The 23,505-nt window shown below is 45.7% G+C and overlaps 2 protein-coding genes and 1 long non-coding RNA gene across 6 annotated transcripts in view; 2 read left to right on the top strand and 1 right to left on the bottom strand.

Annotated features, from left to right (window-relative positions):
- The window catches only part of RUNX1 (RUNX family transcription factor 1), a 264,620-nt gene that overhangs the window by 159,442 nt on the left and 81,673 nt on the right, over window positions 1–23,505 (top strand). For all 4 annotated transcript variants that reach the window (XM_030915786.1, XM_030915785.1, XM_010358872.2 and 1 more), the window contains 2 exons: window positions 4,464–4,717; window positions 10,884–11,040. In XM_030915786.1, the coding sequence (XP_030771646.1) occupies window positions 4,464–4,717; window positions 10,884–11,040 (411 nt within the window). The remainder of the gene's footprint in view (window positions 1–4,463; window positions 4,718–10,883; window positions 11,041–23,505) is intronic.
- Window positions 1,729–4,349, top strand: LOC115892936 (translation initiation factor IF-2-like). The gene is made up of 2 exons (XM_030915787.1): window positions 1,729–1,894; window positions 2,200–4,349. The coding sequence occupies exons 1-2, from the start codon at window positions 1,834–1,836 to the stop codon at window positions 2,832–2,834; spliced, it is 696 nt and encodes a 231-aa protein (XP_030771647.1). The 5' UTR covers window positions 1,729–1,833; the 3' UTR covers window positions 2,835–4,349.
- LOC115892937 lies at window positions 6,518–8,680 on the bottom strand. Its single transcript, XR_004052885.1, has 3 exons — window positions 8,600–8,680; window positions 7,982–8,077; window positions 6,518–7,246 (listed from the first exon to the last, which is right to left on the bottom strand). It is a non-coding gene; the product is annotated as an uncharacterized LOC115892937 (long non-coding RNA).

Raw genomic sequence — 23,505 nt, 5'->3', positions numbered from 1 at the left:
GACAGGCAAAGGAAGGGGAATTCTATATTGTCGCTAAAATGAGCGCTCTGGGTGGAAAGGAATTTCCTCACTTCGTACACGCTATGGCTGTCCTTGAGAGTGCAGGCTCCGTAAAATGCCCGGCAGACTAAGGGGTTCCCTGTCCCCCCAGCCAGTGCCTCTTTCCATTCATCTTAGATCCTCAGTAAGGAGGGGCCGAGGTTGGTCTGTTTCTTGTTTTCAAGAGCGCACCGCGCTGCGCAGTTACAGCCTGCGCCGCTCCCGGGAAACCCAAATACCCCGCGATCCCATCGAGTCAAGCAGCAAAAGCTTTGATTGCTATCAGCATTTTGTCGGGCTTCAAACTCGGGATTTATCGGTTGAAACTCCTAGCTGAGCAGCTCCCACAACGCTGCCTCTGAGGGCTAAACTCGGTGCATGCAAGGCTGGGACCAACTTTCCTTCCTCGATAAGGGAACTTGACTCCCTCCTGGGAGACTGCAGCCCCAGTCCGACTCGCAGCCCCCTCGCAGGGTTCACGGTTTTAGGCAAGTGGCCCGAGACCCAGAGGAGCCTCCCTGGACCTCTCCGAGGGGTAAATCACCCAAGTCTATTATTTCCCCTGGAGTCAAAGCCTACTTTTGGAGCCGCTACACCCTCATGTTCCCTCCCGCATCTCGAGGGTCCCTGGGGATGCACTTGGGGGTGGCCCCAGGAGCGCTGGGTAGGATCTCGGAGAAAGGCATTGGAGAGCAGGCGAAAAGATTTCCCTTGCCCACAACTTGACTCTGGAGCGGGCCGCGTCCGAACCCGCAGGCAAAGGCGCTGCGGCCCCTGCGGGCGGGCGGGCGGGCGCGATGCACTCTGCTCAGGGACAGAGTTAGAAAGTGGACGTCTGGGGGATTTTACAACTGTAATTAGACTTAAAAAATCATTTTAAAAGAAAAACATACTAAGTTTTCTTTCCGAGACCCCAGGTCCATTGAAACAAAACTGCACTCGGGTGCTGGCAGTGAGCAGGGGGAGCGGAGGCCGGAGGGGGTGGAGGCCGCGGGCCGCCCGCCTTAGTCCCGGAAGCCCGGGCTCCTGGAGCACAGACACCCAAGAACGGGCAGAGGCGGGCCCCAAGCACAGGGACTTCGGGAAGAGACCCCCGACCGGGCTGCACAGCGGGGAGTCCCGGTCCGAGCGTCCCCAGCCCGGCCGGCTGCGACTCCAGATTGGAATCTCGGAGACGCGCCCTGGCCGCTCCAGCTCAAGTGGGCTCTGGTGGCGGCTTCCTATCTTTTCTCCTCGAACTCCAGTTTTTCCCGGGCGACCTGAAGGCCACGAAGGGGGCCGCAGAGCCCCGCGCCGTCGGGGGCGTTCCGGGCGCACCCGGGGCTGCGCGCGGCGTCCAGCGAGGGCGGCTGCTGCCCCCTGGCGACCGCCCGGGCCCGCAGCGCGTCCCGACAGCTCCGCGAAGTCCTGGCCCGCCAGTGAAAGGCTTCCAGGCCAGCCAGCCTCGGCCCCCTCCTGCGTCCGGGCCCGCGGCAACGCCCGGGGACAGTCTCTGCGCGGCAGCGGCCCCAGCACCCTAGCCCTGGGGGACAGAGGAGCGGGCGTCACGGGCCCCGTGGGGTCGGGCGAGGAACCGCCGCGCGGGTAGCTGGATTGAGGGGCTCCGCGGGAACCGCAAAGAAGCCCGCGGTGGAGAGGGGCCGCGGTCCAGGGACTGGGTCGCAGCCCTTGGGTGAACGAGAGGCCCGGGGAGATGCAGAGCCCGGCAGGAAGGGCGTGGAGGGCCCCGCCGGGTGGGGTCGGAGTTGGCCGCGCGCGCCGGGCTGGGGGCGGGGCCCTCGGAGCTCCGCGAAAATGCCCGCAGCGCCGCGAGGACTGGCGCAGGGGGAAGCGGCCGCCCGCGCGCGAAGCCGGGGTGGGTTTCGCACCTGGGGCCGCTCGCGCGCGCGCGGGGGCGGGGAGAGGAACGGGGGCCGCTTCCGGGAAGCCTGAGGGTAGACGCGGGGCCCGGGCGAGCTGTCTGGCTGCTGCGGGGGCCGGCGCTACGAGGCCCGGGAGCAAGTCGCCCGGCTGCTTTCAACTTTCCTTCCAGTAGCGCGTTCTTGGGGTCTTTCCTGACTAGGAAACTCCTCGGGGACCGCTGGCGCACACAGCAAGGGTGAGGCGCGCGGCGGGATCGAGCCGCGGCCCAGGCGTAGCGGTAAAAAACACCCATTACAGAAACCGACCCGAAGGAAGACGCTGAGAGCAAACGGCACGCGCAGACAGCCGTCCGGCCTCATGCAGTGAATCAGCACCGCTTCGCCGCAGCTGCCAGCCGGACGGTGCAGGAGAGCGGAGCGGCTCCCCGGGGCCCCGCGGCCGAATCGCACCCGCGCTCTGGAAGCGGAGGCCTGGCCCTGTGCAGCCGCGCAGCATCTGGGGCCGCCCGCGGGCTGCAGCCCCGGTTCGGGAGCCTCGTGGCGGCCACTGCGCCTGCCTGCAGCGGGTCGCGGGGCCGGGCCCTCCTTGGGCCGGCGGGCCCTGCTTTCTTTTCCCAGGTGTCCGGACCGTGTCCACTCGCGGAGCCGCAGAAGCCCGCGTGTGGCTGCGGGAAGGGGTCCGCACACGGGCGGGGCCCCTCGCCAGCATGCAGGCGTGGGTGCGGGGGCGCGGGCGGCGCGGGGGTGGCAGCCGACTCCCCGCCCGGGCTGCGTACAGTAGCGCGCGGCGGCGGGGGCGCGCGGGCCAATTCCTGGAGCCGGCGGCCGCGAGCCGCGCCCTGGCTGATACCGGAAAGGCCTGTGATTGGCCGTCGGCCGCCCCTATGCAAACGAGCTGAGGGAATGGAATTCCTCCGGCCGGGCTTACAGTAAAAGCACGTTCATTTCCAGGCACTCTCATTCATAGAGCCAGCGGGCGCGGGCGGGACGGGCGCCCCGCGGCCGGACCCAGCCAGAGCACCACGCTGCCCGGCCCTGCGCCGCCAGGCACTTCTTCCCGGGGCTCCTAGGGACGCCAGAAGGAAGTCAACCTCTGCTGCTTCTCCTTGGCCTGCGTTGGACCTTCCTTTTTTTGTTGTTTTTTCTTTTTGTTTTTCCCCTCTTTCTTCCTTTTGAATTAACTGGCTTCTTGACTGGATGTTTTCAACTTCTTTCCTGGCTGCGAACTTTTCCCCGATTGTTTTCCTTTTACAACAGCGGGAGAAAGTGCGCTGTTGTCCGAGACGAGCCGTGAAGTTGCGTGTGCGTGGCAGTGTGCGTGGCGGGGTGTGCGTGCGTGTGTAACCCGAGCCGCCCGATCTGTTTCGATCAGCACCGCGGAGCCCTGCCTCAAGGCCCGCTCCACCTGCTGCGGTTACGCGGCACTCGTGGGTGTTCGTGCCTCGGAGCAGCTAACCGGCGGGCGCTGGGCGACAGTGGAGGAGTATCGTCTCGCTGCTGCCCGAGTCGGGGCTGAGTCACCCAGCTGATGTAGACAGTGGCTGGCTTCCGAAGAGTGCGCGTTTGCGAGTGTGTGACTCTGCGGCTCCTCAACTCCCACCAAACCACAGGATCAGCCACAAACTTAACCAACATCCCCAAACCCGAGTTCACAGATGTGGGAGAGCTGTAGTACCCTGAGTGTAATCGACTGGGCCTTCTTCTTATGATTATTATTTTAAGATTAGCTGAAGATCTTTGAAACGCTGAATTTTCTGCACTGAGCGTTTTGACAGAATTCATTGAGAGAACGGAGAACATGACAAGTACTTCTAGTTCAGCACTGCTCCAACTACTGAAGCTGATTTTCAAGGCTACTTAAAAAAATCTCCAGCGTACATTAATGGATTTCTGTTGTGTTTAAATTCTCCACAGATTGTATTGTAAATATTTTATGAAGTAGAGCATATGTATATATTTATATATACGTGCACATACATTAGTAGCACGACCTTTGGAAGTCGCAGCTCTTGCTTTTCGGGACTGAAGCCAGTTTTGCATGATAAAAGCGGCCTTGTTATGGGAGACACTTGTGTTCTGTTGGGACTTTAGACAAAACTCACCTGCAAAAAACTGACAGGCATTAACTACTGGAACTTCCAAATAATGTGTTTGCTGGTCGTTTTACTCTTCGCATAAATATTTTAGGAAGTGTATGAGAATTTTGCCTTCAGGAACTTTTGTTAACAGCCAAAGACTGAACTTAACCTCTGCAAGCAAGATTCGAGGAAGATAGTCTCCACTTTTTAATGCACTAAGCAGTCGGTTGCTAGGAGCCCATCCTGGGTCGGAGGCCGATCGGCAGAACCAGAACTTTTCCCCCTCCTGGACTGTTAGTAACTTAGTCTCCCTCCTCCCCTAACCACCCCTGCCCCCGCCCCCCCGCAGTAATAAAGGCCCCTGAACGTGTATGTTGGTCTCCCGGGAGCTGCTTGCTGAAGATCCGCGCCCCTGTCGCCGTCTGGTAGGAGCTGTTTGCAGGGTCCTAACTCAATCGGCTTGTTGTGATGCGTATCCCCGTAGATGCCAGCACGAGCCGCCGCTTCACGCCGCCTTCCACCGCGCTGAGCCCAGGCAAGATGAGCGAGGCGTTGCCGCTGGGCGCCCCGGACGCCGGCGCTGCCCTGGCCGGCAAGCTGAGGAGCGGCGACCGCAGCATGGTGGAGGTGCTGGCCGACCACCCGGGCGAGCTGGTGCGCACCGACAGCCCCAACTTCCTCTGCTCCGTGCTGCCTACGCACTGGCGCTGCAACAAGACCCTGCCCATCGCTTTCAAGGTACTGGCCCGGAGAGGGTGGTGGGAGGACAGGCGGAGGCCGGCGAGGCCGGGGGAGATCCGCGAGGGCAGCGGCCAGGCGGGCGGGGCCGGATTCTAGAAAGGGGCCCCCGCAGCCCCGGGTCGGTCTTCCTAGCTTGGGATGCGGGGGGGATGCTGTGTTGCCGTGGCGACCCTCGGGAGGCACTCGTCTCAGCTTTCTGGGGCGGCCCCCCAGGAGGGCTGAAAACATCAGGGTGCCCCCAAAGACATCCACTGGGGGCCGGTGGGAACCTCCCTGGCAGGGGCCTTAGCTTTGATACAAAGTAGAAGAAGTTATAACCCAGCCCCGCAGAGACAGCCCGTCTGCTAACTTACTGCTGCCCCTACCGCTGGATTAACACCCAAACCATTTTGTCTTCCTCACATGAAGGCATCAGGAAATAAAATCGTGAGACTTTTCTGCCTTCAAGTCAGTGAAAAGAAACTAACAAGGGAAACTGTCAGGGATTTTCTTTCCCTCTTCTCCAACCGCCCTATAGGAATTAGCGTGTCCAAAGTCCACAGCGGGCGTAGTTAAGTTTGCAAAAGTTTTCTGAAGAGTTCTCTGAGTTTTTTAGCCTGCTCCTGCCAGAAGCCGCAAGTAGCGAATCCTGTTTCTTTTCCCGGAACCGTTCTGAATGCTATCATCAGCTCACCTAGATTAAGCCCGGGGCAGCGAAAGGTGACGAGGCTGTCTTTGGAGAGCTGGGGGTCCCAGCGGCCCACTTTCCTGCTAGAGGAGGGGGCGGCGCGTAGCTGGAGACTTCAGCGCAGCGGCTCCAAAGGTCTCCCTTCACTTCTCACCCCTGATCATCCCAAGAGCTTTGAGCTGCCTTTAAAAACCTTGGCCTTCAACAGGGATATGAAAACAACCCCAGGCGTTTCTAAACAACCACCCTACTACCCTAGCAGCAAGGAGTAGGAATTTAATTTCTTCAGTGGAGATTCTGTTTTGTCTTTGGTGGGTTTGAAAAGATGCGACTAAGTAAAATCAGTGCAGGTCATTTCCTGTTCATTTAAAGGGCTAATCAAGGCAGGTGGTTCCCAGTGTAAAGCTACTTAAAAAAAAAAAAATAAAATAAAAATTAAAAAAAAAAAAAAGGTTAAATAAGTGTCCCCTTTAAGGGGAGATTAAGTTTTTTATAGATCCAGGCCTCAGCTGGGTCTTGATCTTATTACAACGAATAATACTCACTTTTTAAAAAAGTATTATTGGGGTTATTTTTAAGCTTTATGCAGTTTCCACACTTAGATTGTGATTTCTAAAACAAAACGAATTTTGCAGTTGGCTTTGTCTACAGATTTGCCTCTTTTTCCACTCACTTTTCTAAAAGTAGTTTTTGGTTTTGTTTTGTTTTTTAGTAGGGGTGGAAATGAGGAGAAGGAACGTGGCAGGTTGCTTGACTCTTTTTTCCCTCCCTCCGTTTACTTAGATTTGGGTTTGGGAGACCATTTTACTTTTAAATCATTCTAACCCTTTGCATAAATGGAATCAGCGGTGACTCTTTAGGGCACCCGCATTGAGAGGGGACCCAACAGGGTTGGGCCATGGGGTCACTATCAGATAAAGAGCAGAGGCAAGACGGGCTGATAACCACCAAAGGCCATTAAAACCTGGCTGCCCCAATGCACTAGGGCTCTAAGAGATTTGTGGCTTCCTTTGGGGTGAAAATCAGGGTCTCTTCTGAACTCCCTCCTCTGCCAGGGAACCCACACTCAAATATATTAAAAGACTAAATGATTAATAAAGAATCTTCAGGAATTGGAGCAATTCAGAGTCTCAAGTCATTACATGAAAGTATTTATTTTCTTCTAAAAAATGAAAAATTATACATATTGCTTTTATGAGCCGTCAGAATTCTTTCTAGCAGAAACCATAATCATAGAGTTTCCTTTTTAAAATGATTTTTGGCAATTCACTTAAAAACAATTTGTTTTATTGAGTGATAATCTATAGGCTACTAAAAGTCAAAATACAGATCTCTTGAAAAACATTCAAGCAGGTCCCCTGAGAACATTTGGGGGAAAGGAAAGGATAGCAGAGAAATCAGACCATTTGATTAATATCTGTCACCACCCCAATCCTCATAAAAAGAGGCTTCTTTCTCCAGGAGACCTGCTCACTGCATAACTAGAAGAATAGACAAAATGTTCAGTGAGACAGCAAACGTGAAGGGATAAAACATTAGGGATAAAAGCAAGTAAAACATCAAAACCTGCCTACATCCTGAGCTCATTTACTGTGTGTCCCTGGCTTCACTCTATCCGCCCACCCAACCACCTCCCAAGCAGCTTCAACAGAAATTATTACTTTAAAATTTGGATCTTAAATAAGCCGCAGGCAATCTTCCCTAGGAAGTTAACCAGTAAATAATTATTATATTCCCCATGATAATAGCAAATGTGAAACAATGATAAGGCCTGATAATATTGATGAGACGATCATTTAAGGGCTTCTTAGGAGTATCCTGAAGTTCTGTAGGTAAATCCTCTATGTCAATCTTCTGAACTAAAGAGAGATTTAAAATTATGAATTTTCTTTAAAATAGATTACAATAGCCCTACTTGCTTATTTTGAACCCCAACCTGTTCTCCTCCTATTCCTTCCCTCCCATGGAACACCTTTATTTATAGAGTATGAGAGATACTTGTTTTTTACTGCTAAGAAAACCTTACATTTGCTGTGTGTTTTGCTGTGTTTACAGAAGTAGCCTAAAGAGCTGTTTTGATGACTTAGGATGTATTTGGTAATACCATGGTATTATAGCTTGTTTAGGCTCTGGTACACCACAGTCCAAAGACGTAAACATGCCTTCAGTAAGGAGGTTCAGAGGCCTTGGATTCTGATGGTAATATTCTTTTCATAAAAAGGAAATAAGTAATATATTTGTCGGCAAGATCATGGTCCCTAGCTATGCCTTAAATGTCATCTCAGCTGAATTCTATGTTCCACTCCACAGCCTTCTTTGAAACACTGCAAGGTTAAGGGATTTGAAGTAAATGAATTGTAACTGTAATTTCAGCCTAATTAGAATTGGTTTAAAATGCCAGTTTGAACTGTGAACAGGCTAGCCAAGAACAGTATTGGGAGGTCCATGTAGTACAGAAGAGAGTTGATATTTGGCCCAACTTCCTGATACTTTAAAAACAGAGAAGTAAAACAAAATATGAGATATCTTTGGCCAGCAAGTCCCTTCTTGCCTGTTTGGTCTGTGTTAAAATGTAAATGTTTGTGTTTCCTTACCTATTGTTTATAGGTTTTCATTCCAGTTGTTTCTTTTTTTCAGTTTGAAGTTAGGTATTTTTACATTCTCTCCATATTGCCCATCAGTGACAAAACCTGTATCAAATTAGCACACGTTAGTTTTAAATTAAAAAAAAAAAACTTCCTTAACCTGGCTTAAGTCTGCTTGTTAACAATTGGGCAATATACATTATTAATGAAATTGCCCTGGATTTAATAGTTCCCCTTTACCCGCCCCCCACCCCTGCACCAAAAAAAAAAATGCCTTAGAGATCAATACAAGGCCAGGTAAATGATATGTAGGTGCCTAAATATCGTTGATTCTGCTGCATTTAAAAAAAAAAGAGAGAGAGAGAGGAGTGGGAGTTAAACTTCTAATTTTTTTCTTCTTAAATTCCAACATCAACAACCTTTTCTTATTTAGCCTCCATGATAATTTTATCCTATGTTTGTTTCGACTTGGCGAAGGTCTCATGAATTTGCCAAATTACTAACGAGAATAGTATTGGAAAGATGAGAGAGGCACAGGCTTGGAGCACTGTGAGGGGAACAGCAGTAGGAGGCAGATAATTCAGAATCCATTCCTGTAGTTATAAAATAAGAGTTATTTATTTTCACCTTTTTACAGATCCAGACCCAACAATGAGTTACTCAGTTTGAAACCCACGTCGTCGAGGCAGTCTCTTGTATACCTTCTGAATACTGAGTTAAAATAGAGAAGCCTGGGTTACCACAGGGAGAGGAGGATGAGGAAGTAAAAATATGTGTTCAAAAAGGGCATTTCAACACCGTGCGCTAACTTTACAAAGGGAAGTGAAAATCATGAAAAAAAGGGAAAAATTTGTTTTAGGAGACTTAAAAGAGCAAAATAAAGCAAGCCCATTTTTCGGGAATAGAAAAAAAGAAAAAAACAATAACAATAACCAAATAACTGATCAGGGAGATTTATTTTAGTGATATCTTTTTAAAACAAAAAGGGAATTGTCGTATCACTGCTCTTAATTAAATGGCAACAAACACGCTTATTATGGGAACTAAATAGCTAATTAGAGGGTGCTCAGGGAATAAATAGCAGAGTTTTAAAATCTCCTCTATGGAAAACATGTCCAACAATTGGAATGAAAGGATTAAAAGGAGAGATAAAAGGCCCAGACCTCGTTTGGCAGTGCAAGTTGGATAAAATAGAGGAAAATGCCTCCCTGTTTCTATGAGACTAGATTGCCCTGCTGTAGTCTTGGGGTTGGAAGTATGCTCATCTCTCATAGTGAGTTAGTTCATGTTCTGTGCCACAACGACTGAAGCAGTTCTACTGAGTAAAAACAATAGCTAGTCATCTGGAGGCCACAGGGAAAGGGTGATGGCTAGGCAGATCATGAAAATGGGAATCTTGACAAACATGACTTTGATATCATACAAGTGAGTCCATGGCAGCCTTTTTTACATATAGAAAAAGAGGCCTGAAAATATATACCACAAAAAAAATTATATAGCAATTATTAAGGTAAAAATTGGGAAGTAGGAGGCAGAGGAAGGAGTGATAACAGTAGGTTGAGGAATGCTTTACTGTTACCAATTCAAAAACAGCAACCAAAAATGATGATGTAATTGGAATGAGTAATATAAATGTCACTACTGACTTTACCATAAAGAATGTCAGAAATGATCAGAATAAATACAGCTTGGGGCATTTCAATTTGAAGTTGTATGACTGCTTTGAAAAATAGAAACAAAGGAAATATAGCCAATAATAAATGTCTAGACCAAGAAAATAGTTTCTAGAAGGCCTAAATGATAGCCTTCTATCAAGAAATTGATACTATTGTTCGAAGTATCTTTAGGTCATACTCTTTAGAATATTTTACTTTGAAATTCATTTTCTTAACTACCTGAGTATAAAAAATATTTATCTACCAGTTTTCTCTAATATCCCTGATGAGACTTCATGCTTATTCAGTTACATTAAATAAATTCCTGGTCAAGATCATCTGGGCTAGCAGAAAACCTCAGGCATCTGTGAGGACATGAGTTTACACACCTTGGGACTCACAGATATAAAAAATGCAACTCAATTCTACCCCTGAATTGAGGGGAGTGCACAGAAGTGAATGTCCCGTCTTTCTGAGGTCTGTTGATTTTGTAATTAGTAAACGAAGGGTACATTTCTGATTTTTTTTCCTGTGTGCTGGAATTCATTGCTAGTAAAACTCAAGATAATAAGAGCAAGTAGGAGGTATCAAAGATGAACTATACAGGGACAGTTTAAGGACTTAAGAATCGTCAGCAAGATGAAATCTACTTTTAGCAGAAATAAGTTTTTTTGTTTTGTTTTGTTTTGTTCTGTTTTGTGTTCTAAAAGTAAAGTCTGGGCCTTGTTCAGCCTGTTAGTGGAAGTCTGAGCAAGTAAAAGATGGGTTAGATTATAAACTTACGAGCACAGGATGTTCTGTTTCTCAAATGGGAGGAATTTAGAAGAGATGATTGTATTCAGGAGACGACATAGCTTCTCAAAATCCTTGACATCTTGCTATGGTTCGTCTTGTTCCAACTGTGCTATATGACCTAATCTGGCTTTATTAGGTAAATTTAGTATATGTGTCATTATTTGAAAATTTACATATAGTTATGCATAATATATTAGGTTGGTGCAAATGTAATTGCAGTTTTTGGAATTAAAAATTGCAAACATCGCAATTACTTTTGCACTAACCTAAAATATAATAAAAAAGTGTCTTCCCATTATAACTTTTCTGTTGTTTTGCTTACGTTATCGTTGCTATTCCTCTGCAACCTAAAAAAAATCATTGAATATACAATTAATTTTAGAATAATCACTACACAAATGCCCTAAAAGTGTATATATAACATTCCTGATGTCTGCATTTGTCCCTTGACTGGTGTTTAGGTGGTGGCCCTAGGGGATGTTCCAGATGGCACTCTGGTCACTGTGATGGCCGGCAATGATGAAAACTACTCAGCTGAGCTTAGAAATGCTACCGCAGCCATGAAGAACCAAGTTGCAAGATTTAATGACCTCAGGTTTGTCGGTCGAAGTGGAAGAGGTACGTTATCTGTCAAAACTATGCTTGAAACACGTTTCATGGCAACAAACCCCTATTTCAAAATTCTAGTGATTTCTGTAATGGAATCCCTAGAAACTCGGTCTGTCTTAATGTTCTTATTGCTATGTCAAGCTCTTAAAAATATTTATTCGAAGTTTAATATTTTTAGCAGAATCTCTGTATTATTGCTTTATGTTACTGAGTTGATTTAAGACTGATTTGGAACATGCAACGTAGGAATTGTGAATTTCAAAGAAACTCTTGAGATTTTTATTAAAATGCAAAAAATATAAAACTTACCTTAATGGAAACTAGGATTATACAATTACAGTGAGGGTTCTCTCTTGGATAACAATACAAAAGCTGTTTAATGGAAACTGTTGACTTATGATCTGTGGGCTATCTGTGAAAAGTGGCAGAGTTTCGAATGACCACTTCTAATAATTTTAGGGATTTCCAGTGTATGATGTTGAAACATGGTTTCAAGCAAGCTAACCTTTTTAGAAAAAGACATGAAGAAATAATGTTAGTACCATTGATGGCAGTGTGATCTTCCTGTTGTATTTCTTTTGAATGCTTTATTTAGGAGGAGAGGTTGGGCCTGGTTAAAATTTTAGATACTAATAATATTAGAGACTGGATTATCCAAGAAATTGTTGCATTAGTTCAGCTCCATGTGTGGTTTTATTTTTCCTTGCCTTTAACCCATTATCAAAGCATTAGAGCAGAAATAGGAATCTTGGCTTATTGTAATTTTTTCTGGTTTCCAATTATTTTCAAGTATTATGTTTTCTTTACATTGTAAGAACCAAATCATATTTTATAAACAGCAATAAGTACTAAAAGTTTAATTGAAGGAGGTAAGATCGTTTTTTAAACTCATTTTTTGTAATATAGTACCGATTAAGCTTACAAAGTTATTTCAAGTATAATAAAAAGACTTATGGTAAATACCTAAATAACAGTAATACTTCTTGTATTGAAAAAAATGGAAGCACCAATCAAACAACATTTAAAATAAGAGAAATTATTACTCTTTAAAAAGGCGTTTAAAAACAAGAAAATCTCAGTTCTCAGAGAATTTGATTAGTCAGAAAGGAGAAAGGGGTAAAGGTGTGTTGATTATTTTGGTGATTATTTTTGCTATCCTAGCTATCTGGAGCACTTTCATAATAGAATCATAGCTGGAGAAAATAAAAAATTTATATAATGTGATTGAAAATTTATATTCATAGTACTATATTAATAATAGGGTAATGCAAAGAAAATTATATCCACTTTTTGAAAGCATGAGTGATGCTCTAAGATATAAAAGCATAAGTCATTAAATGGGTTCACTTGTCGTATTAAAAGTCCCCACCTTTCAGTAAATGGAATTTGCATTATGATTCAGAGATGTGTGTCTAGAAAACATCTTAAAGGCTTCGGATGAGTAGCTGGCAGAGCGGGTGAGAAGCCAATAAAAAACAAAGGCCCCACAGCCTGGTCCATGCCCATCGGCCTAGCTAACTCTCTTAATTCAGTTCTTGTGGATTTCTGCTGTTAGGAATCAATAGCTAAGTATCATTGAATTGCTTTTCTAGAGAAAGTATTATCACCATACTATGCATCTGTGTGGGTCTACATGTAAGGTTTTGATCAGAAAAGTTTTAAAAACGATTTAATGATCCGTGCCAGTGACATTTTCCCACAAGAAGTTCAGTAGTGGCTTTCCGGCAATGCACAGTAAATCAGTGATAATAAAAAAATGAGATTTTGAAAGCAGCGTGCTTTCTTTTCTGGCGTTGATGGCTGATCTTGCATCCCTCATTGGCCATTTCTGTTTTGAGTGGGTGACTAATAGGTGCTTGTGTTTACTTGGGTAACAGTGCACTGTTTCCCCAAGGTGTGGAGTGTTTGCATTTGGCTGCAGGATTTGTGCCAGTAGGCCCTTCAGTTTGCATAAACCCCAAAAAGTAAAATAGCTGCAACCAAGGCTGGGCTGTCTTCCCATACTCTGGAATGAGAAAATTAATTGAAATGCCATAAACGGACAATATTTTGAACAGACTCTCCTTCCCACCAGTGATAATAAGCAATAAAAAATATAGGAATCCTAATGGAACATTTGACCTAATTATAATTACTATGGATATGAATATTGTTGGTCTTGAGATATATATATATGTATTTTTTTTTTTTTTTTTTTTGGTCAGCACTACAAAACTAAATGAGCTGTCTGAAGGCCTGATTTGACTCTGTCTCATAATTTCTTTCCATAGTCATAAAATATAATTTGATTTTTCTCTTTCAAGTCTAAGTGTCAACACCAAAGCCTGCCAGATATTTTTCTTTCTTTTTTCTTCTTCTTCTTCTTCTTCTTTTTTTTTTTTTCAATTTGCTTCCCATTAGGAAGACAGCAGATGATTCTGACTAATTTTAACAATTAGTCTTAATCTTCCTCACTGAATCTTATCCTTTAAAAGTTTCATTATGTTTTATTAAGTGATCTTAAGACAACTGTTTCATTTTCTGTTTTTGAAAATGTGCTTGAAAATATCCCCTTGGCATGGACACACCACGCCATGGCTCAGAAGGCCCTGGCTCTTGGCTCATCCACACTTTCAGTGCCAATTTTGAATTCTGTCAAAAGCCACCAGTCTGATGGATTCTCCAAGGGGCCTAATACGTGGTGCAAAATGAAAGGTAGAAAAAGAAGTTCTTTTTCTGTGACCAGCTGCCAGTCCATGGGGATTGTAAACCTCGTAGAAACTGCCAGAGGTTGAACATGGAAGGGTTTTTCTCTGTTCTACAAAACGGATCTATCTGGGCGCTGGCTGCCGTCCAGGATCACAGCTCCTAACCTCGGGTTCAGTCCGTAACTGGGAAAACCTGCCTGTCCGGCTTTGACGGCCTTGCTGGCTACACTGGCCCGGTAGAAGCCTGAACCTTCTCTCTTTTCTTCCATTCCCTCCTTTTTCTCCCTGGCAGTTTAAATCTTGGTTCAGAGTGTATCTCACCCTTGGAATGTTTCTCTCTTTGATTCACTATCTCATGTAAATCGACCGCTCCTTTACAAAGGAGGAAGAGATAGGAACTCCCAGTAGATGACGGTTAGGGAGCTCTGGGGACCGGGCTGAACTCCAGAGGTCATGTGAGCACAGAGGTTGTTGTTCAGAACAATTCTCAGTTTAGCCAAATGGACTGGGACTCCATGACACCCCAAAAAAATTGAAGTTCAGGGGCAAAAGGAATTCTCTTGGGTGAAACGAATTCGCTGAGCAGCTTACATCAGTTTACATCTGCAGTTGAGGCAAGTGCTACATCACCTGCCACCTTTAGAATGCCAAGAAGGTGTATCATGGCTTCAGCCGAGAGAAATTTAAGAAATTTTAGCAATTGGTGTCCGGGCACGGTGGCTCACACCTGTAATCTCAGCACTTTGGGAGGCTGAGGTGGGTGGATCACCTGAGGTCAGGAGTTCAAGACCAGCCTGGCCAACATGGCAACACCCCCATCTCTACTAAAAATACAAAAAATTAGCCAGGTGTGGTGGCGGGCGCCTGTAATCCCAGCTACTCGGGAGGCTGAGGCAGGAGGATCACTTGAACCCAGGAGGTGGAGGTTGTAGTGAGCCGAGGTCGCACCACTGCTCTCCAGGCTGGGTGACAAGAACAAAACTCCATCTCAAAAAAGAAGAAGAAATTTTAGCAATGAAACCTGTGACTGCTTCATCCCTGTTGGAGTATTTAATCAGTCAGAGAATAACTGATCAATCAGGAAATGCAGCTTTAGTAATTTCATTTCAGAACCAAACAAGAAATCTCCCCGACTGCATTTTCAGCTGCATTGTTTATGCAGGAGGAAAGAGAGTCTTCTGCACATTGCTTTCTAGTTTTTTCTTAGAGTATGATTTTTAATCTTTTGGGAGCATCATAGATACTTTTGAAAATCCTTTAGAAGGCTTTTTCCAAGGACAAAAAAAAAAAGGATGTGTTCACTTACACACAGAATTTCTTATATTATTTCAGTTTCTAGGCTGCCAGAACTCATATATGGACCTTCTGGGTATCCGTGGACCCCAGGCCAAAGATTTGTGAATTTCGAACTTTGCATTGATCATGGAGGGCCAGTTTAGCCCTATGCCACACACAGTAGACACCTGAAAATGAATAAATACACGTACAAATGAGCTAGACATTTTCTTGAACCTGTGCTGTTTTGGTAACACCTGTGTTTTTGTTATCGCCGGGGTCTGGTTTGTATAATTAAGAAAGTAGATCCCCTAGAAACCATCAGCCAGGCCTTTGGATGACCATCAGGTACGCATACATGCCATCACGGGTAAAGGGGAGGGGCCTATTCTGTCATTGAAAGGACAGTCGCTTTGCTCGTACTGTGTCCACACCCAGCCCTGTGAGGCCAAGTGTTCTGTGGCCTGTCAGGTTGGCGCTGAGTTTCTTGGCAGAATTTGTGTTTACATTGACCTCCCTGGAAGCTTTAATCTTGCCCACTTACAAAATAATATCCTTTCCCGACACATTGAAATTCCTTCAGTATGTTCTTTCTGTGAATATCTTCCCAGACATAATATTTATCCTGTCACAATCCGGGTTATTGCATATTTGTGTAATGTTAGTTGCTTAAGGCATTTTCATTCTTAAATTATTTTACATTATTTGGGGTAATGTGTGGGAGGTTGCCTTTCAGGTGAGTGGAAGACTGTGGTCAAGAGGAAGAGAGGGTACATTAGGAAAGGAGAAACGGTACCGATACTCTAAACAAAGAGACATGGCTTGGCTTTATGTAGCAGTTGTTAACCAAGAGATGATCTGAATGACTCTCAGTATTATTGAAGGATCCAAGTCCTTCTCTATTCTATTACAGATTCATATAATAGAAGAAGGAAAAATTCATCTGACCACCCCAGAGTTGTTTCACGGATAATGTTCATGGTATAAACTGGCAGTCAGATCTCCTGGAAAGAATATAAGGAAAAGACATGTGTTATATTAAAATCAACTTTCCCATTTTCCCACTTTTTTCTGTTACATACTGATCTACACTTTAAAATAATATATATACTGAAATCTGTATTCAGATCTCACTGCAAGCAAATATAGATGAATAAAGACCCAGTCTCTGATATACCAAACCTCAACCAGCCCTAACAAATACTGCTTTTCGATGGGCAGGTCAAAAGCTTGCATCCATGGTCTGATGTAGAATTCATCTCTAGAGACCAAGTTTCTCATTCTGTTTCCCATTTGCCAATAAAAAGGTAGCAACGCTTTCCTAAAGCAAGTTGCTCCCTGCCCTGCTTAAAGCCTGGGGTGGCCCAGTCATGGCAAGGACCAGCAGGAAAAGCTTTCTTGAAAACTGCTTGTGCTTGCAACAAGCATTTTCACAGTTGATCCCTTCATAGTTCTCTTGCTGATTTTATGAAGTGTCAGGCATTGCTGATGGTGTCACACAGCTTTTTTAAATTGAGATTATTTGTATGAACAATATTTTATAGTTTGATGGGCAGAAGCTGTACTTCTCTCCACCCACCCTCAACCCCTTCCTTGCCAGCCAGCTTGTGTTTGGTGGAGACATTTCTTTTTGGTCAGGACAGAAGACTATCAATCAGAAAGTGCCTGCAAGAAAAATAATGGTTGAGTGATTTTTAGAGCTTCCTGTTTCAGCAACAAGCATTATAGACATAAACAGTGATCCAGCCAACGGCTGTAACCCTGCTCTGGTTCTAATAAATCAGTTTTGTATTTTCTTTTTTGTGCTGGTTGGCAAGGGGCAAGAGAGGGTGGAGAAGCCTGGCTAAAGAAGAACATATTCTGTGTTTCTGGGTTTTTTTTTTTTATTTTTAAGGAAAAATTACTTGTTGACAAGGAGAGATGGTGTACTGTCTTTTTTTTTTTTTTTCGAGACAAGAGTTTCACTCTTGTTGCCCAGGCTGGAGTGCAGTGGCATGATGTCGGCTCACTGCAACCTCCACCTCCCAGGTTCAAGCGATTCTCCTACCTCAGCCTCCCTGGTAGCTGGGATTACAGGTGCCCGCCACCATACCTGGCTAATTTTGTATTTTTAGTAGAGATGGGGTTTCACCATGTTGGCCAGGCTGGTCTTGAACTCCTGACCTCAGGTGGTCCAACCGCCTTGGCCCCCCAAAGTGCTGGGATTACAGTCGTGAGCCACCGTACCCGGCCGGTGTACTGTCTTATGGCTATTTTCTTTCTGTAGATGATTATGAAACAAGTTCAGATCAGTAAGGAGATATGATATTATTCCTACTGATTTGTGAATTCATATACTGTCAATATGGAGAGAGTGTGTGGTTTTGAAGGCTTCATTGATTCTTAGTCAGTGGAGTGTGTGTGTGTGGGGCCGGGGGGTTGGGGGGGCAAGGGAGGGAGAGAGAGAGAATGTCCATACTTTCATTGAGAGACTTCTGGGCCAAATTATCTTTTTATTTTTTTATTTTTTTATTATACTTTAAGTTCTAGGGTACATGTGCATAACGTACAGGTTTGTTACATATGTATACTTGTGCCATATTGGTGTGCTGCACCCATCAAGTCGTCAGCACCCATCAATTCGTCATTTATATCAGGTATAACTCCCAATGCAATCCCTCCCCCCTCCCCCCTCCCCCCTCCCTATGATAGGCCCCGATGTGTGATGTTCCCCTTCCCAAGTCCAAGTGATGTCATTGTTCAGTTCCCACCTATGAGTGAGAACATGCAGTGTTTGGTTTTCTGTTCTTGTGATAGTTTGCTAAGAATGATGGTTTCCAGCTGCATCCATGTCCCTACAAAGGACGCAAACTCATCCTTTTTTTTTGAGGACTACATTCATGCTAGTAACATCTTCTCATCTAAAGCCCAAATAAAGCAATTAATGGAAATTGATAAGTGAACAGTGTGGATTTAATGAGCTGCCTATGAATACTTTCACATGTGCTCGTTTTGTCGGCTCCCTGGCGGGGCATGGAGACAGATTGCAGCGCTTCAACGTTTGTATTTATAAACAACAAACGTTGATGGAGTATACATGCATTACTGGACTTCAGGCAGCATGTATACTCCATCACTGGTTCTGCTGTGAGTCCCACATTCAACAGAGATGTATTTTGGTCTGTGTTGAAGACAAAGCAATTCATGACATTCAGGTTGCCCTGCACTGATTTGGGATTCCAGCACATTGCCCAGCCCCTGTTAGCCTATATTGGGCAGCATATCCCATTCTGGAACTCCATTTGACGTCACCGAACTTTCTCCAACCAAGGTGTCAGGCAATTGAGGGCCATGGAGGAATCCCAGCAACTTCCTTTGAGAGGCTCACAGCCATTCTGCTGCTAGACTGAAAATGCGTGGCCTCTGATTTCCTTAGTGAGGAAGCATTCATTTAGGAGCCATTTAAACTGTGTTTTTCTCAAAGAAGATGTAAGTACATTTCCTGTTTATTTTTCAACTTAGATTAATTTGGGCTTTTACCTTGAGATTTAAGACCATCATTAAGAATGTATGGGCAGGGCCAACTGCAGAACCACCCCACCTCCCCCATCACCTAACCCAAGGACGTGCCTGTCCAGTTAATAGGAGGGCTGGCCAGCACTCTGGGGTGGTATGTGGCCCTAATTGAGTCACCTTATGCAAACCAAGGTAACTCACAGGAATATGGGCAGTTTGGGCATAATTAGTCATCTTGTGCTTATCAGATCTCTGGAGGTAGAAACATTCCAGTTTGCTCAAGGCATTGGGTTGGGGTCTTTACAGATTTTTTTCCTTCATTCTGTTTAAAACTATTGTATAGAGGATAGTCAGTATCAATCATCTATCTTTGTATCTATCTATAATTATAGAGGAGCTAGTCTAAACTCATATCATAATGAGGCTTTGCCTGCCTCTTTAAATGGTGTGTCTCTAGTACCTATGACAAATGTCTTGCCTTCATTATTCTATCTGAAACCACTGGGAAGTTTATTATCAGTATCTTGTCTCCCTGCCTGCCAATTTTGATCGTAATCTTGTTCAATGGTTCCCAACTGGGGTGGCTTTGACTCCCAGAAGACATTCGGCGATATCTGCAGACATTTTTGGTGATCATGTATTGGGTTAGGGAGTGCCGGTGGCATCTAGTAAGTAGAGGCCAGGGATCTACTAAACGTCCTACCACGCACTTGACAGCCTGCCCAACAAAGACCCAAATGCCAGTCGTGCTGAGATTGAGAAACTCATCTAGCTCTAGTCATGTGTGATCTAGCCCTGATCATGCATAGGTTAGAAAATGTTTCCCTTGCCCCTTTTATTCTGACATTCTGCCTCCCTGCAAACTTATCAAAATGTATGAAAAACTTACTTTAAAATTTATGAAAACCTTATTTTTAAAACATTGCACAGAATAAAAATAGAGAACATCACTGAATATTAAGTTTTTTTAAAAGGAAAACAAGCAGTGTTCTCTATGCGTAGAATTGCACCGTCCCCGTGGCTCCACTGACCCTGCCTACTATCCTGGGTCAGGGATGCACGGTGGCTGGAGGAGTGGCTGCAGGTGGGGTGGTGCACACAGCAGGGCAGCTTCTCTGAGAAGGCTCCCCACTGTAGCCCTCCCCTCATGAATGTCACACACTTGAGGTCCACAAGGACCGCAGAAACTAGAAAGCCCTCGGCCAGAGGCTCGCTGCTTTTCCCTGAACACTTCAGTGAAGAGGCCATGGAGCCACTGATCTAGAAATGGGAGTTGATGTCAGTGGACAGTGTCTACTCAAATTAAAAAAGTGATAAAGAACTGGGCACGGTGGCTCACGCCTGTAATCCCAGCACTTTAAGAGGCCAAGGCAGGAGGATCATTTGAGGTCAGGAGTTTGAGACCAGCTTGGCCAACATGGTGAAACCCCATCTCTACTAAAAACACAAAAATTAGCTGGAAGTGGTGGCATACACCTGTAATCCCAGCTGCTCTGAAGGCTGAGGCAGGAAAATTGCTTGAACCAGGGAGGCAGAGGTTGCAGTGAACCGAGATTTTGCCACTGCACTCCAGCCTGGGCGACGCTGCAAGACTCTGTCTAAAAAAAAAAAAGCGATAAAAGCAAGGTCTTGGTGTGTGTCACTGACAGACAGCTCCCAGACACCAAAACGGCTCAGTCTGCATACTCTAAATAAAAATGAAAGCATCGCATGGCAGGAGGGGAGACAGGACCAAGGTTTGTGGGTTTGCCGCCCACAGGATGGGTTTGCAGATGCCACCCGCAGACAGATGGCTGGGTTCCTCTGGAGCTTTATCCCACCTGTCCCAGCATGTCAATTTTGCCATCACTTGTTTTTATACTGAGATTCAGGGCACGATGATTTGAAAACAAAAGTCCACAGGGAGATTCCCCTAGGTGTTCCCAGTGCATCAAGGTAGAGCCTGCTGCAGGTTGCGTTTCTGGAATAGGTCAGGCCGTGTCTGCTTTGTTTGTTTGTCCATTTCCTTGCTTTTGTGCTCCATGGAAACCCTCATGCCTAATTTTCCTTCTCCGTGTATACATCTGCTTCCTTTAAGCGCCCCATAGTAGAGCAACGCTCCTAGATTCAACATAGAGATCACTTGTGTGTCATATAATCTGTGACTAGTAAGCATTGACTATCCAAATGGGAGTTCGTGGATGGTGTCTGAGCTGGGGACTGCACAAAGCTCACAAGTGGCTGTGGGTGTGCTCTAGAGAGAAGGTCACTGGGGAAAAAGCCCGAAAACAGCTGTGGCGTGCGAGGGTGTGTGTAGGAACGGAGACCCACGCACTGTGGAAAGGAAGTGAAGATGTGCTCGGGAGCCGCGAGGAAGTGGCTCCCAGGAATTTTCCAACATCACGAGATCCAGCCCTTAACTAGGAACCTCCAGGCGGTATCATCAGTGACTAGATGATGCCTGACACGTGGTCTGTGAATGAATGACTGTTCAGGACTGTTTGTTTTTTTGTTTTTTGTTTTTTTTTTTTTTTGAGACGGAGTCTTGCCCTGTCACCAGGCTGGAATGCAGTGGTATGATCTCAGCTCACTGCAGCCTCCGCCTCCTGGGTTCAAGCAATCCTCGTGCCTCAGACTCCCAAGTAGCTGGGATTACAGGCGTGCGCCACCATGCCTGGCTAATTTTTGTATTTTTTGTAGAGACGGGGTTTCACCATGTTGGCCAGATGGTCTCGATCTCTTGACCTCGTGATCCGCCTGACTTGGCCTCCCAAAGTGCTGGGATTATAGGCGTGAGCCACTGTGCTGGGCCCAGGACTGTTTTGATGTTAGGCAGTGCAGCCTAGTGGTCAGCACGTGTACTTTACTGGCTTCCCCACTATGTTTCAACTTGGGTGTTGTTGGCCAGTTATTCTTTGCTGTGAAGGGGCTTTGCTGTGCATAGTTGAACATTTAACAGCATCCCCGGCCTCTACTCAGTGGCCACTTGCACCCACCCTCCTGGTTGTGACAACCAGAAATCTCTGCAGCCATTGCCTCTTGTCCCCTGGGGGCAGATCACCCCTGGTTGGAAACCACTGGCTTGGAGCTATCTGTCTTTGAACAAGTTACTTGACCTGTTTAAGCCTGATTTTGACCTTGTCCGTCAAAAGAAGACAGAGGGACAATGAGGATTGATTACCTGGGACAAGACATAGGTTAGGAGTGACACCAACACCATGGGGTGGACAATGCGGACTCTGTGAGTGCATAGCAAACAACAGCAAACAGCAACAACAACCAGAGGTCTGCTTTTTTTGTTTGTCTAAATGGATGAGCTTCCAAGGAGAAAATACAATCCTTATCCTTATTTCAGGGCGCCATACAGTTCTGTGGTCGTGAAAGGGTTATATGCGGCAGGCCCTGAGATTCCAGTTAGCAATGGGAGAGATGAAATTAAATATGTACTGTAATTTGAAGCACTGCTTTTCATGGGAAAAGAAGTTCTTCCAACTCAGCCTTTCCAACTCTTTTGTCCAAACATTAATGGCATGCAAATATTTATGATTCATATGTGCCCCTTTTAATTCCCAACCGTATTTTAGCAGTAAACACTGCATTTTAATAATGAAGCAGAATAATCCCTTTGTCCTGTCGCTGGGTTACACAGGCTGGCACCCGGCAGCATCGCATTCTTCCTGAACGATCATTGCTGCCTCCACCCAAGTTGAAGGGGTTTTGTAGCAGTGCCACAGCAGCTTGCCTTGGACTGCACTTGAGGACTTCCTGGATGTTCTGCTGGAAGCCATTCTTAAGGATGTGTCTCAGCATTTTCATAAATTGCAAGTGAACATCCACGCATATTTTTCTCTTTTGGCCACATACAAACTCAGCACCGCTTCATCTGGCTGTTACTTGGAAGGGTTCTTACTACACTATTATCTTGCATTCTGGCCAAATCCCTGAACTCTAGATTACACCGAACCCATTGTGTCCTATTTAATATTCCTTTGATTCGTAATGATGACATAGAAAACACACACATCTATTAGCGATGATTCTGTGAGTCCTAGAAAAGTAGCATAATGTAATATGAGAAGCAGGCACACCTGTAGGACTCAGATGTGCCGGCCTCAGTCTTCCCATCTGTTCAATAGGTTTAACGATGCCTTTCATCTGTGACTCATATCATCTATGTTAGGATGATAAAAGCGAGATGGTGTGTATGTAACAATACTTAGGAAGAAGAGCTATGGCCTCTCTTGATGCTGTTTTTCCTTCTACAGCGGGAATCCCTGAGGCGAGAGGGGAGAGAGCAAGCCAGAGGCAACATGGGTCTTGCTGAATCAGAAAAGTGGGGAATGATGCTGTTTTTCAGGGCCCACTCCTCGATGGCAAGGAATTTGTATTCCTTTGTCCTACTAAGGGCCTACTAAAATGAGAGTGCATGAGATAACAGCAGGCATTCCATAAATAATCACAAGTAAATGCCTATGTAATAATAATAAAATTACAAACCTTTATTGGGCGTTGACCCTGGGATGGAAATATAGTACCTATTCCTGTTTTATTAGAACTCTTCCTCTGCCCCACCCCTAAGGTCATTTGCTGAGGGCATTTCTTTCATTCATTTATCAGATATACACTGTGCACCTACTGTGTGCCAGACACTGGGCTAGCATGAGAAATACGAAGGTCAACCAAAGAGAACCCACAGCCTTGGGGGCTAGTAAGAGACATGGCAATTAAGCAGGCCATCCCTCTTCTGAGTAGATAACACATGATAGATGGGTGTGGCGGGAGCCAAGGCTCAGTGGTGCAGAACCTGGTGAAGGTTCAGAGGGTCTCCCTGGACCACTTGTCATTCATTTGAGACATGCAAGTGACAAGGAGACTATACCGGTGGAGGCATGAAGAATCATGTCCCAGCAGAGAAAGCAGAGTGAGGAAGGAGCACCTGGCCTGTTGGGAGCTGAGAGATGCTCCAGGGGCGGGGGTTGGGGGATGACAGTGGGGAGCCTTACAGAGGGATAGGGCGGGGATTGCCTTAACATCCACA

Source organism: Rhinopithecus roxellana, chromosome 13, assembly GCF_007565055.1.
Source record: "Rhinopithecus roxellana isolate Shanxi Qingling chromosome 13, ASM756505v1, whole genome shotgun sequence".
Lineage (NCBI taxonomy): Eukaryota > Metazoa > Chordata > Mammalia > Primates > Cercopithecidae > Rhinopithecus > Rhinopithecus roxellana.
This window is presented reverse-complemented; position numbering and strand designations above follow the sequence as displayed.

What these genes read in the sequence shown, in the direction of transcription:
- LOC115892936 (XM_030915787.1), top strand. Translation starts at nt 1,834, where the DNA reads ATGCCCGCAGCGCCGCGAGGACTGGCGCAGGGGGAAGCGGCCGCCCGC. An exon ending in CGCCCGCGCGCGAAGCCGGG is followed by an intron (nt 1,895 to 2,199) that starts GTGGGTTTCGCA and finishes CACCCATTACAG; the next exon opens with AAACCGACCCGAAGGAAGAC.